Source organism: Cynara cardunculus, assembly GCF_001531365.2.
Source record: "Cynara cardunculus var. scolymus isolate 2C chromosome LG 13, CcrdV1, whole genome shotgun sequence".
Classification (NCBI taxonomy): Eukaryota; Viridiplantae; Streptophyta; class Magnoliopsida; order Asterales; family Asteraceae; genus Cynara; species Cynara cardunculus.
Window position 1 is genome coordinate 41,529,662 of NC_037540.1, and position 14,869 is coordinate 41,544,530.

Here is a 14,869-nt window from a genome sequence, read left to right on the forward strand (position 1 = left end):
TGTGAAAAAATATTTTTAATATTTACGATTTATACTTTTATAGTTATTTATTTATATATATACTATATATTTCGGGGTTAGGTTGTCCAAATTGCACTGTATAATATGTTCTGAATTAATATGTTCTTGGGTTTTTTTGAAATATATATATACATGTATTAATTCAACCTTAATCTGAATTTCTGGACAAGAAAGAGGATAAACAGTTGAAATTTCATTCTAAAACCCATCTTTTTTTGTCTTTTCATGGCTTATGATCTGTCAAATTTGTAGTTTTCTTTATTGGTTTTGAGTGTTTATCTTAAAACTCAAGTTTCTTGGTTCTTTGCTCTTGGTGTAAATTGAACACATTTGTGGAGTCGTTTAAATATGTTGGATTTTAAAGATATTGGATTTTAAACTGTCATATAATTTTTTCCATCGATAGTCTGTAATTGGAACCATAACTTTTATTTATTCAAATTGTATTAATATGTAAATACCAAGTGTAACATATATCATCGTTAAATCTTATATTATAAAACCAGTGGAATTTCAAAATCGTTAAAATTCATGGCTCCCGCCGCATTGCGCAGATACACAACTAGTATTAATGAAACAAAATCATTTGTAATAAACGTAATGACCGAAATGGTTTCACAGTTTCATCATAAAAAAAATAGTACTACATTTCATGACCGAAATGGTTTCACAGTTTCATCAATACATTAATCAACGTAATGCATGATGAGACATTTGTCATTTTCATGTTATTGGTACATGGATCCATTTCATTGTAATAATGAAATTGTTTCACTGTTTGTTAATTACACAACATTTTTTTAGCAATTATGAAATGGTTTCACTTTCGTTATGCACCCATTTCATCTGCCAATTTCTTCAAATACGAACACGTTTCATAGAGTCAATGCATTTACCATTACATGTTTTGATAACCATTAAGTGAACGCGTTTCATAGAGTCAATATATACCTTCAAATATAATCAATCTGCATACGTTTTATAAAACAAGTTCCTCAATGAACGTTTTCATGAACAAATCTAACATGAATCTGTTTCACAGCTGATTATATTTTTATCGGTCATGAATCTTTGTTTGGATCTGTTATTGATTTCGTTGATTAATGAATATAATAATTTTCGATTTTCATATTGTTACCACTAATAAACCGAGAAACCAAATAATAATATTTAATTTTTAAAATTCTAATTTAAAAAACATTAAAATATTATCATTTCTAAAATTTCCTTTATTATGTTATCTTATTAAGATCTCTTAATAACTTTCTTATTTAATCGAAAACAATGTAAATGACAAATCTACCTTTAATGATTAAATTTAATTAAGAAAAAAAAGAATTTTCTTATTTATCGAAATTAGTTTACACGGTTTTTAAGGATTAGACGGTTTTCATTTGATCCCGGCTCTCTCTCTCTCTCTCTCTATATATATATATATAGAGAGAGAGAGAGAGAGAGAGGAGCGTTCAAATATAAACCACTCAATTTGTACAAACCGTGAAAACCTAATTCAATCAATAATAATTTTTCATTTTGTTCATTTTTTTTGTAATTATGAGAGGTTAATTAACCATTTTTATTGTGGAGGGTGTTAATCATGGATATTATCATCTTCATTATTTTAATTTTAGAGAAATACATAAAACAGTTTCATCAAAATTTCATTAAATATTATATGAAACAATTTTATAACCATATATGAAAGAAATTCATCAAAAAAAGTATTATATGAAACAATTTCACAAGATTAAACAATTTCATGAAAAAATTTCATAAGATTAAACAATTAAATCGACATATGAGAATGGTTTGTACAAATGAGGGTGGTTTTCATTTGATCGCTCTTCTCTCTCTCTCTCTCTCTCTCTCTCAATATATATATATATATAGAGAGAGAGAGAGAGAGAGAGAGACTTGAGATCATGTGAGACCAAAAGTTTTTCGTGAGACCCGTAAGACCAATTCTCAACCATTTGATTAGATCTACAATCTGAACATTCATAATCACAAAATTGTCACGAGACTTCTCAATAATCACAAAATTGCCACTGTGCAACTTTAGACCATTAGATCATTAGCTTATAAAGTTGATCAACGAACATAAATTGGTCTTACGGGTCTCACAAAAAACCCATGGTCTCACGTGAACCCAACTATATATATATAAAGTTAATTTGAGTATGTATCGATTGCATGTGTAGGCCGAATGTGGATAAAAAAAAAGATGCTTTGAAACTTGCTAAATAAACGTGACACTTATTATTTTATATTGTTTAAGTAAAAAGTTGATTAGTATCGATCTAACTTATATAACCCATTTTTAAAAACATCTCTTGTGAAGCTGGAGATTATTTTACATTTTATCAATTAAACTATACGTTAGATACTATTTTATATTTTACATTATTAATAAGCCATGTTTTTTAAGTTCCATGTTGATATCGTAATTTTATAACATGTTAAGGAAAATCTTCATGTAATCACCAAGTTTATACAGTTATTATGGCTTTGTGAAGAAAGATGTCACGTTAGACTCGAAAAAAAACACTTGTACGTTAAACTACATTTGATAAATATTAAAATAATACATTAGATTCAAATTGATGATATATACTCTTGAAAATATTTTGTTAAAATATTTTACCCTTTCCACCTTTAGAACTCTATCAAAACGGTATTGTATGCAATAATTTACCCAATAAACGTTAGTGGTAAGAGTCATCGACCCCACTTAACATGTAAGATCCTTGCCAGGTAAAATTCTTGGTTCTTGACATATTCATCTGGTAAGGTAATATGACTTGATAAATGTTTACCTGGATAAACGTTTGGTAAACGATTCCTTAGTTCTTTGTGTGTTTAATTCATGGATTACAGAACACAATTAATAATAAACAGTTTTTAGGAGCCCATTAAAAATCTTGTGTTATCTCATAGATGGAACAACAATAATTTATAAAACATTTGAATCCAAATGTTGTTTTATCTATGAAACAACGTTTAATTTGAACCAATGGAAAAGATAACATCAAACTTGGTACATTGATTAATCAACACAGTTAACATCAAACCATTTTTTAAAGCCCAATAAAATCTTGTTCTGTATGCTTTATAAACCATTTGACACCTATGAAATAACACCTCATATGAATCAACAGGAAGGACATCACCAAATTTATTTCACAAATGAAACAACACAGTTAACATGACTAATGGTCTTTAGAAAAACTGCTTCCATCATCCACATATATATTTGTTAATCATAACGTTAACCCTACAAAATAATATATGATTGAAACATCATACATGCGATACCAATAAGAAAATGTTTTCCCGATTTACCCACGTAATTAAACCCCAAATCATACATGAAACGAAACTAAGGTTTAGTTTTGCTTCCAATAAGAACCACTACATGTAGTCTACAAGACCGACAAATGTATATATACTATACTATAAATCAACATTTATTTTCTTTTGTTTCATTTCCATAGTCGAAATTGCCCCATGTGCTTCATTAGCATTTCTAGTCTCGTTAAAAGACAGGGGGTGCGTCAATGACTTTTTAGAACGTGGATTTCATCATAATCTCTCACCCCCTTTTTCTACTTGTGATTCGGAGCATCGTAAATAACAAGTAAGCATAGACAAAATCATGGATCGGGAAGAAATTCTTACTTCGAACGTGCTGGTGTCTTCCTTGGTTAATTTGCTCATTCGTCATTCATATGTGAAAATGATGGGAACCATGTATGTTGGAATATATGAAATCGTATTTTTTGCAGATGTCTACGATTTGTGTATGATTTAGAATGAAACATGCTTATGAATCGTGTACGAGGATTTTACAGGGGATTAAGATGTTCCTAATTTACGTTTCGATTATAATACCCTAGTTAGCCTTTTGTTTCCTTTCTTCTGTTTAATTAGACATTTGCCACCGTCTAATTCTCATTCCTTGATCAAAATGGTTCGACAATGGATATTGGTCCACACAGTTTCCAACATTTACGCAGTTTCTAATTGATATGTCACCATATATATTTCCACCCATTGTAAAAATATGACACCTATTAGTTACGCTCATTTTCCTTGTTAGGTCATATATGGGAACAAATCTCTATTCATTTACGAGAGCGATTACACAATATGCTAAATTCCCAAATATATTTCTTAAATCACTCTCTTTCTTTGTTGTCTATTCGTCAACTTGTTTATTGATACGAACATGTTGTTCTAAATGGTATACACTATGTTAATGATGATATTAAATAAAAAAAATAACACACATAATGTGGCAACTTACTTTGCTCAATATCTTTATTAATCGAACAACTTAAAGATATTAGAAACTTAAAGGACTCTTTTTGACTTTGTTAACTCTCCAAGGGTTGGATGTGCTAATTTAAATTCTACAACATTATGAAAATAAATTGTGAGGCTATTTTATGCATTTGACTAGAGATGGCCAAATGTTTCAGGAAATCGATTGGGATCGATTTGGGACCGTTGGCTAAGGACTAGTTATAATTTTCATCCAAAAACAAGGTATGGTCCGGCCCGGGACTAGTTAGTATTTTCGATGGGATCGGGACCGGTCCGGATTGTTACTGTTTCAACACAGGACCGATTTGGTTCCAGCTCAGGACCGGTTGTTGGCCATGTCTAGAGATGAGACATCATCTGAGAATCACAATTCTTTAAATATCGAACGAAATATTTATAAATGTAAAAAAATATGTTTGCCAATGTCTAAATTTCACGGCTGTTATCGATCTTTAAACACTTTTTTTAATTAACTTGACTATCAATCAAGCATGTCTACTATGTCATATGCTTAGTGAAATGGAGCACATAGATCATTTCCGAAAGACATGACATTTTTGATATTATAAGAAAATCTGTCAATTAAATTTATTGTGGTTTAAAGAACTTTACTTGAATACCGGTGTCAATAATCGTATAAAACCCTCCAACAATCACAACAACACTTAACACCATGCCGAAAACACCTAGTCCCCAATTTAACCACCATTTGGGACTATAAACTTGTGGTTTCTTGATCTTTAGCCACATGAAACACGGATATGCCAATGTCACGGGTAAAGCAATTCCTCCCACTAAACCGGCCACACTTCCCAAGAAAGGAAATGCAACTGCAAATAAGAAACTTCCAAACCCGAAGAAGGACCGCATGACCACCCTGAGCCACCATGGACATGGTTTCTTGAACCTTATAACGTAATTAGACTCCATCTCATCGAACGTTGGCATTGCATATATTTGGAAAGAAGTTAAACTGTTGATGATTACGAGTAAGCTTGCTAACCCTTGAACTGACCTGGCTAGATCTTTACCATGGAACATGAGCAATGCATTCAACATCCCAGATGCAGGAATCTATAAAATAGGAATAATTATATCGTTAAAAGTTTATACTATATATAACTTGCAAAAGAGATAGGAATAACAACTTACTTCCCGACCATAAGCCCAATAACCACCAATTGCAAGGGGGAATACGCATATAGCTATAAGAGCATATGAAGCTTTGACACCCCTCCACATAGGAATTCTAGATGGATGCTTCTCACTTGAGGGCATGGTAGCCTATATTGAAATCTATGTAGTCAATAATAAGAATGATAAAAATGTTGAGAATATGCGACTAGATCTCAATCGTGAAATGACACGATTTACAACATTTTATTTTAAAACAAAAGAAGACCCCCCTATCTTTTACTCGAATATAAAATAGATGAATACAACCAAAATTGGAACCAACAAATTATATAAATAAAAAACGAGCATTTTGTTCTCTTTTGCCATATGTTATACTTTTTAATCCAATTTTTCATTATGCACACATATTCTCAACCTTTTTGTCATCATCAAGTTTATCACCACATTTACCTGTATCTCAAGTATAAGATTGTGGCCTCTAAATGTGAAAGCAATGATACCAAGGGCATTGAGAATGTTGAAAACCCTAGCAACATCTGATCGTGCCTTTACCAAACCATAGGATACATTCGGTGGTCTACCTTCGACCACTGATACGACCCATATTGTTGTACAATACCCAATAGCTGTAATTGCACCAACCAATGAGATCCCAGCTATTGAGTTCATGTTGGGCAACTGAGAAAGGAGAACTGCTCCGCATGTGAACACCAAGTACCACTCTGTTGGAGTCAATCTTCCAGCTTTGCAAGAGGAATCATCACAAACGATGTCGAAGAAGATTTTCGCAGTTGATCCACCAATGATGATCAGAGCCACGCAAGTACCCCCTGACAGATACACTATTGGAAATTTGGCGAGGCTGTTCCCTAACCTTTCACCTGTGAAACATTGTTAGCATGAGAATATGTGGAACCCATTAAAATAATTTTAAAAAGAAAACTCGAGGAGAGAATGAAGGTTCCAACAAATATAGTTGACATGAGACTCCAACAGTTATGTGAATTAGTTTGCTACAAGAACAAAAACATCTTTTAATATAGAATTATTCTTCCTTAAATGTGTTATTTTCTCACAAGTTGCTCTTAAAAATGCATAGCTCCCTTGCGAAAAAGGGTATGCATATGAATGATGAGTTGATGGATCAAGATAATTTTCTTGAAGTCAAAAGTGTAAGATTGCTCACCAAAGGCTGCATTTGCTAATTGCATGTATCTGCTGTGTCGTATCCCAGTTTCAACTGATTCATGGAGATTTACTAGCAAGTACAAAGTGTAGAGTTGCCATATAAATACTAAAATCAACGATATGATACCCCATACCCTATAACAAAACAAAAACTTTTATTAGATTAACTTCTTTTTGGAATCTGGATCCCATCCAATTTAGTAATATGTTATACTTGCAACATAGAAGTTCATGTAAATTTGGGGGTTTGGATCATAAACAACAAAATTGGTTTTATAAGATGTCTAAATGTTTTAGTACACTATTTTTATAGAACTTGCATGCCCTATATATAAGTGTTATGGTCATGGAAGGGACCAGAGATTTTTTTAAACGGTGACATCATTTGACTATAAGAAACAAATGTAGAGAAATATTTTCAATTTCAAACAGTGACACGAACAAGATTCGAACTCAGGTTTGGGTGGAAGAAAGCCTTGCAAACCAACTCTACAAAAGAAAACATGTTTTCATTGTAGTTTCAAATGTATATGGTGGCCCACAACAAATTAATACGATGATACTTTTCACAACCCTAAAATCTTTTACAGTATGACAAATGAACAATACAGTGGCATGGGCCATTGTATGCTCTGAATTGGGTCCGTCTGTAATAGGATGTTGAACATCCTAACAAGTTTTGAAGACACTTTTGACATAAAATATCACATTAGCTTTTTTTTTTAAAGACACTTCCAAAAAATGTCCGGCGAATACATCTTTTAATAGCACATTTGTTTTTATGATATATTTTTTCAAATAATGTCATATAAAAATACTAATAGGATATTTATTTTATAAAAATGTCCTAAAAACTTATTAAGATGCCCAAACCATCCTATCGACTTATTGTAATACATTTACATATGATACATAATTGTTTGATCCTATAAACTTCAATTTTATAAGACAGTGTGTTAGGACACTTAAAACATTTTTTTCAAGTCTTATAAAGCTGAATTTTACATAGTTAATCTTATAAACACAGTCAAAGATTCATGCAGTTTGAATCTGGATCCAATATAATCTTATATGCTAGCTTACGGTGCCTTACCAGCCAAGAAAAGTGAAGGCGACAGGGAGAATAAGTGCTTGAATCCCAATTCCAGAACAAAGTGTGTGAAAAGCTGCATAGAAAGCATTTCCATTTCTTGATTCAGTGATGGGCAACCAAGCATCATGCGGGTCTAGCTTGGTGAGGTGTAGGACCTTTCTAAGAGGGCTAGCCAAAGGTGTCAAGAATTTTGGTGTCAAGTTCCTAGACCTAATAAAACCAAGGGGTGTTCTGGCTCCACTAGCCGGCACTGTCATAGGGCGGTCTGGTGTCCCAAGAAATGGTGATCGTGACATCGATGGTGAGTTATACTGCGAGACAGGAGCAGAGATCACCGACAGAGTGTGTGATAAAGTTGTCTTGTGGCCGGTTTTAGTTTTGGTGGTGGAATGTGGTGTTTGACTTAGTGGTGATCGAGATAAGGATGGTGATTGGAGTTGAGAAGGCGGAGCTGATATTACTCGTGGTGGCCAGTGGCCGGCCGACGGTGGTCTTGGGCTTATCGGGGCGGAGCTAACTTGATCATCAGACTCTCTCATGTTAGGATTTTGGCTTTGCCTTTCAATTTAGGGTTTTTTTTAATGTACCTTCCATTGATCATAAATTTTGGGTACATATAGAAAATAGTGGCTTGTGCATTAGTTATCCATATAGGTTTAGAGTATTTTTATTGACTACGGTTATCATCTACTCAAATCTCTTTTACCGCTCGTTTTGGAAAACGGGAATATTGAAAACAAATAATTACTTGTAATGACAATATATATATATATATATATATATATATATATATATATATATATATAGAAATACCCTAAAAATCACATAAGAATAAATCAAAGTTGTGGTGTATAAATTTAGTGATGCCATAACTACGAATTAAGTTTTAAAAATTGGTAAGTATTTACGTAGTATGAGATATTCGACTTTCTTGATTTCTATTTATTTGAATTTAATATATGCAATTAAAACTCCAAGTCAAAATAATATCACTAATTCTACCTAAATTAGACTTAATTTAATGGCTTATTATTACTAAGAAATTTTAATTAGCCACCTAATTCTTAAAGAAACCAAATAATTGTTATCACTAAAAAATAATTAAAATATAAAAACAAAGTTAAGTAAGAAACGGAGAAATTGATCCACAACTATGTTTTAACATTGGTTTCTGTATGCATTTATGTTTATTGTCAAAGCTCGACGAATAATGAACATATTGAGATGCAATCAAGTCATTCAATTTTTTACGACATCGATTGGTGCTATTAATAATGCACAAGGAACCCCCCAATGGATTAATTTGCTTCCTATTGTTATCGAACTGGCCATAGATATCAAACACCAAATCTAAGGCGAATTAAATGTATGTGAAATGTTAGGTATCAAGGAACCCATTTTATGGTATATGTTGTAGTCCAATATCGACTAGATTTTGATCACTTCTCCTCTAAATATATGTTGGAACATTCATTTTATTCTCAATAATTCTTTTGGGGAGTAATTTGACAAAGTTCAACTTAATCTTACATCAGAGCTGTAGCACCACTTCAAGACTCGTCACACTCTTTCGCGTCTATTCTTGGGGCTCCTGTGCCCGTTTAGCCTTCACTTTGAGGACATGCTGGAGTCTTACACATGACTAGACTCTGACTCTTTCTCTTTAGTATATATTGAAACTCTGATTCTCTTGCTCTTTTACGGTTAAAAATAATTGCTAAGAAAAACATTCAAGAATTACTCATTCGCCATTGAGAGAGATTATAAAGACCTAAACACAGGTAAACTGTTATTATTTCAAGAGTGTTAGACCATCCACATCCCTGCAATTCATTTACACTTTCAATTGTGCCACATCAGCTTTTGCAATTATCTTCCACACACCTGCAATTCACCTACAACACTTTCAACTGTGCCACGTCACCTACACTTTCAAAAGTGGTCCCCACTACAACATTTATTAACTATTTTATAAATTATTTATATATACATTCTAATTATTTTTTAATTAATAACATGTTTTATATATTAGATTATAATTTTATGTAATTATAAAATTTAATGTTTAAAATAATTTAATTTATTATATAATTAATGTAATTAAAAATATATTAACATTATTAATTTATAAAATTATTAAAAATATATTAACATTATTAAAAATATATTAACATTATTAAAATTATTAACATTAAAAATATATTAACATTATTAATAATAATTTATTTAAATAGTTTTGGAGAGGTGGTTGGTGCACGTGGCTTTCAAGTTGAATTGCAAAATTTGCAATTTAAATCCTACATGGCAGCAATTGTCCGACAAAAATGGTTTTGCAATTCAATTTGCAAGCCCCTATGTGGGTGCTCTTATAACCTTGGTGCACCCAAACACCATCTGAAACAACTTAGGAAAGTTTAGGTAGGCAATTTTAATAGCTCCATATAGACATTAGACATAATCTGATCTAAATGAGTTCATCTGGATCAAATCTTGTGGCTCGCATATAGCATCAGCCGCGACCGATATGAGCCATTTGTTCTAGCTAGCTAGGACCCACATGTCGCCAGATAAGTTCCTCCTTTCCAACCAAAAACCAGTAAACACACCCACTATATGTCTGAACAGTCCTACGTTGATGGCTTGATGCATATATATATCACATGGTTCTGCCTCCCCTTTGTCCCTACACTCCAAAAACTCATTTATGATAATGTTCTTTTCTTGCCTTTGTGAATATGTGTATATATAACCATTATATATCGATTCTGTCTTTAAACACTAACAAAACAATAATCATCTTGGTTTTTCTCTTCCACAAACCCTATTAACAACATGATCAACCCCATGAAACTAGTTAGAATGGCAAGAAAGTGGCAGAATCTGGTGGCACTAAGGCGTAAAAGAATTGCCTTTCCAAGAGCTGTGGATGGTGGTCGTGGTGCAACCATTGTTGATAAGGGTTGCTTTGTGGTGTACGCTTCTGATGGAGTACGGTTTGTGATACCATTAGATTATCTCAAGAACGACATTTTTCAAGCGATCTTGGTGATGGCTGAGGAAGAGTACGGTTTGCAGAACGATGGGCCGATTAGGCTGCCCTTAAGAGCCACCTTTATGAACTACACAATATCTCAAATCGAATGTCCGATGAGCAAAGAGCGTGAGGAAGAACTTCGCATTGCTATAACTTCATGGCGGTGCTTGTCTACTTCAAACCTGCTGTCTGAACAAGCTCACACCCAGTTACTAGTCTGCTAATTACTTAGAGAATGATTGGTTCTATATATCTAACAACAATTAATCTGTATAGCAACATTATAGACACGAGAGAGCACTTCAATGAAATTGCCTTTTGTTAATTCTTTCTCAACAGCTTACCTTTTTATTTTATTTTGACAATTACATCATATTAATCGTTAGTTCGTAGCACATACGTATCGCCACCCATACAATATGGATGGTGCATCTTGGATCCGTATGCGAGTGAACCACTTAGCAATTTATATCGATGTCGAGGTATATGTCGTAAATTCTAAAACCCAAACCAGAAACTTAATATGGACATGGTTCGAATGTCCAAATGGATTCATCAATCACATGGTTTGTCTGCCTTCTTTCCAGACCTCTAAACTGGTTCTTTTGCCCTGTTATCTCAACTTGATCAATGATCATCGACCACAAAGAAAGATATCAGACAAGGACCTGTCGGCATTAATTAAGGCGTATTAATTTGATTGTGTCACACATAATTATTTATATTGCATGGTGTATCAGATCACACATGCCTTTGCCTCGCACACAATTTAAGTACATGAGCTTTTATGGGTTAATTAATGGTGCAAACTGCAAGGTACTAAACATTCCAATTAGGATATGGTGGAGTTGTGATGATAATCGGTTAACAGACATTTCTTTTACATCGATCAAGTAGCTGAATATTTTTCTTGAATAACTAAATAATCGAACTTATAGAAATTGTTACCTACATCATTTTAACCCAAAAAACTATTCGTAACTGGTTAGGAAGGTTTTCAATTAAAAAACAAATACCTAAATCAGTTTATTGTTCCCAAACCATATGTCATTCAAATCCCTCGCACCTAAAGTGTAAACTATTTAAGCTTTTATATATAAACGAGTTACTCGAGCTCGAGCTTAATAGTTCGCGAGCTCAAGTTGATCCCGAACATAAAATATAACTCTTTCAATTAACGAGCCTAGCTTCATAACACTAATGTTCAACTCGGATATTGTTCGAAAACTCAATTAAATTTTTTGAGTCGAGCCGAGCCATTCGAGCATAAACTTTTTGAAGGCAAACATGCTCATATATTCATTAATCATACAACAAAAATATAAAAAAAATTCGAGCTCAAGTTGATAAACAAGTTAATCGATTGCGAGTTCGAATCCATAAACGAGCATCAAGCTTGATAACTCAAAAAATATTCGAGCTCGAGCCTACTTTGAAAAAGTTAATCAAGCTCGAGTCGACTCCTCGTTGCCACGTCGTCGTCCACTCGTTATCACCGTCTTGGCCCCAGCTATATAGATGTCTCTCTTTTTAATTGTTTTTTGATTCTTCCTCATTTCCTGATTTTTCCTTAAAAAATATACCCAGAGTTTCCTGCTAAAGTCATCTATAAAGGTTAGTAGATATATGCCCTGAAAAGGAGGTGATCCAGCCGTACCTTCCAGTACGGCTACCTTGTTACGACTTCTATCATTACCGCCTGGACAATTAGACACCCAACCCGTAATCGCAACGACCCAATTACAACCCATTTGATATTAGATAAAACCATTTGATATTAGATAAAAAAAACTTAGAGAAATTAACAATAAGCAATACTATTAAACGAATGACCAATTAATATTTTTACATATTTTCTTATCCAATATAATTAATTAATTAATACATGTATAATACTGAATTTCTTTTTGAGTCCCATTAAATACTAAATTTTTTTGTCTCTTTTATTTACAATTTCTTTTGAATTACTACTTTAACTAAAAAGAATTACACACTTGGAAGAAAAACTACGGAAGCAATGATCCTACAATGCTCTCTGAACATCTCGCACTAAGAGCACAGCTTTTTCTAGCTCTTAATATCTATGAACAAAGGCAATATTTTGAGGGATTTCATGACTCAATTGTCTGTATGATGGTGCTAGAATCTGCTGTCTTATACACTTAGAAAAATAAGTAGGAATAATCTGACTGCATTCAGAAGCCGGAAATCGGCACTTGGGGATGACTTTGTTCTAGTTGAATGTTCGAATTCGATAACCACCTTTCGGAAGTAATTATAGACATGAGAAGCGTTTTCTCAAGATCGTTACACACACATCTTTCTGTCAAAGATATCATGTATTCCATAAATGTGGCTTCAAAAGGCAGCCTAATCGGCCCGTCAATCTGCAGCCCGTATTCATCCTCCGCCACCTTCAGGAGCTCTAGGAAAACCTCGTTCTTGAGGTAACACAGTGGCATCACAAGGCGTATTTCATCAGATGTGTATACTGTGAAGTGACCCTTATCAATACCTCTGGTTGTGCCGTTGGCCGCTCTCGGAAATGTGAAACGTTTCTGCCTTAGTGTTGCCATTCTGATTAGTTTCTTGGGGCTTATCATTGTGTTTTTTGTTTGATTTGTTTTGAGAGACGTGAAAGAGCATTTGTTTATATACATAACAGGATTCGGAGGGTGCCATAACTGTAGCTCGACAGGTGCACCAAGAATGTATGGTAAACCAAACATAAGTAAATTGTTGTCGGATGGTTGGATCACATATGGGTCCAAACAACTGGTTCACACGACTAAAAGCAGACTGCTATGAGCCACAGATATGGTTAAGATTATGTGGATACAAAATATGTGTGTACTTAATGCAAAAAAAAATTATAAGCAAATGGCAACTATCAATCATCTATACTATACAGTACACCACCTTAATTATATGCTAATGGAAATGTTAAAATACTTTAGATCATTAATCCATAAAAGGTCATGCATTTGAATTAATTCTCCATCTGTAAGGCAAAGACATGATTAGATATACCAATATGAATGAATTATGTTTTTTTTTTTCGATTACAAGGGTGGTGCTAGATTGGTTTGAGCTTGGCTCCAAAGGTCAAAAGTATCTGGAGGTCTTAGGTTCAAATCCAAGGAGAAATAAAAATCCTCTTGTGACCACGGAGGTTCAAATGCGGTGACTCCAGGCTATCTGCAAAGCAGGTGGTTGTTCTGGAATTAATCAGCTCGCATAGCAGGTTGGATATCCAGGTTAATAAAAAAAATGTATTATTGCCTTAACTCTGTCAGGTTCTTCCCCTTGCCATCCTGGTAAGGTTTTATGGTTGATCAAGCTGTAATGAAGGCAAAGGAAACTTCCATACATGTAGCTATTAGAGTTCTTGAATGAATTAAGGAAGACAATGCCATGTGATTGATGCATCAATTTGGATGGGCCGTGTAAATATATATATATATATATAGAGAGAAAGAAGCGATCAAATGAAAACCACTCTCATTTGTACAAACCATTCTCATACGTCGATTTCATTGTTTAATTTTATGAAATTTTTTCATGAAATTGTTTAATCTTGTGAAATTGTTTCATATAATACTTTTTTTAATGAATTTGTTTCATATATGGTTATGAAATTGTTTCATATAATATTTAATAAAATTTTAATGAAACATTTTCATGTATTTCTTTAAAATTAAAATAATGAAGATGATAATATCTATGATTAACACCCTTCACAATAAAAATGGTTAATCAACCTCTCATAATTACAAAAAAAATGAACAAAATGAAAAATTATGATCGATTGAATGTGGTTTTCACGGTTTATACAAATTGGGTGGTTTTTATTTGAACGCTCCCCTATATATGTATGCATATATATATATATATATATATATATATATATATATATATATAAGAGCTGGTTCAAATAGAAACCAAACATATGGTACAAACTATGTGAACCGATCTTGATCGTTCATTTTATCATCAAACGGTTATTATTAAATGANATTAAATAAACAATAATTTAATTAATGTATTAATTGATATGTGTATGAACAATT

General features: G+C 32.9%; 2 protein-coding genes across 3 annotated transcripts; one reads left to right on the forward strand and one right to left on the reverse strand.

Annotated features, from left to right (window-relative positions):
* Window positions 1-4,935: 4,935 nt before the first annotated feature.
* On the reverse strand, window positions 4,936-8,339 carry LOC112525479 (lysine histidine transporter-like 8). Of its 2 annotated transcripts, XM_025135624.1 has the most exons (5): window positions 7,766-8,339; window positions 6,671-6,807; window positions 5,935-6,365; window positions 5,500-5,631; window positions 4,936-5,421 (listed from the first exon to the last, which is right to left on the reverse strand). In XM_025135624.1, exons 1-5 carry the CDS (start codon window positions 8,302-8,304, stop codon window positions 4,936-4,938), a joined length of 1,725 nt encoding a protein of 574 aa, XP_024991392.1. In that variant the 5' UTR covers window positions 8,305-8,339. The 2 variants fall into 2 exon arrangements, with proteins under 2 accessions (XP_024991392.1, XP_024991394.1); XM_025135626.1 differs by lacking the exon at window positions 5,500-5,631.
* A 2,285-nt stretch (window positions 8,340-10,624) lies between these two features.
* Window positions 10,625-11,023, forward strand: LOC112525072 (auxin-responsive protein SAUR68-like). Its single transcript, XM_025135009.1, has one exon. It carries the CDS (start codon window positions 10,625-10,627, stop codon window positions 11,021-11,023), a length of 399 nt encoding a protein of 132 aa, XP_024990777.1.
* Window positions 11,024-14,869: the final 3,846 nt, after the last annotated feature.

Coding starts and splice junctions, on each gene's coding strand:
- LOC112525479 (XM_025135624.1), bottom strand. CDS start 8,304: ATGAGAGAGTCTGATGATCAAGTTAGCTCCGCCCCGATAAGCCCAAGA. Junction 6,808..7,765: donor GCCTTCACTTTTCTTGGCTG/GTAAGGCACCGT, acceptor GTTTTGTTATAG/GGTATGGGGTATCATATCGT. Junction 6,366..6,670: donor ATTAGCAAATGCAGCCTTTG/GTGAGCAATCTT, acceptor AATGTTTCACAG/GTGAAAGGTTAGGGAACAGC.
- LOC112525072 (XM_025135009.1), top strand. CDS start 10,625: ATGGCAAGAAAGTGGCAGAATCTGGTGGCACTAAGGCGTAAAAGAATT.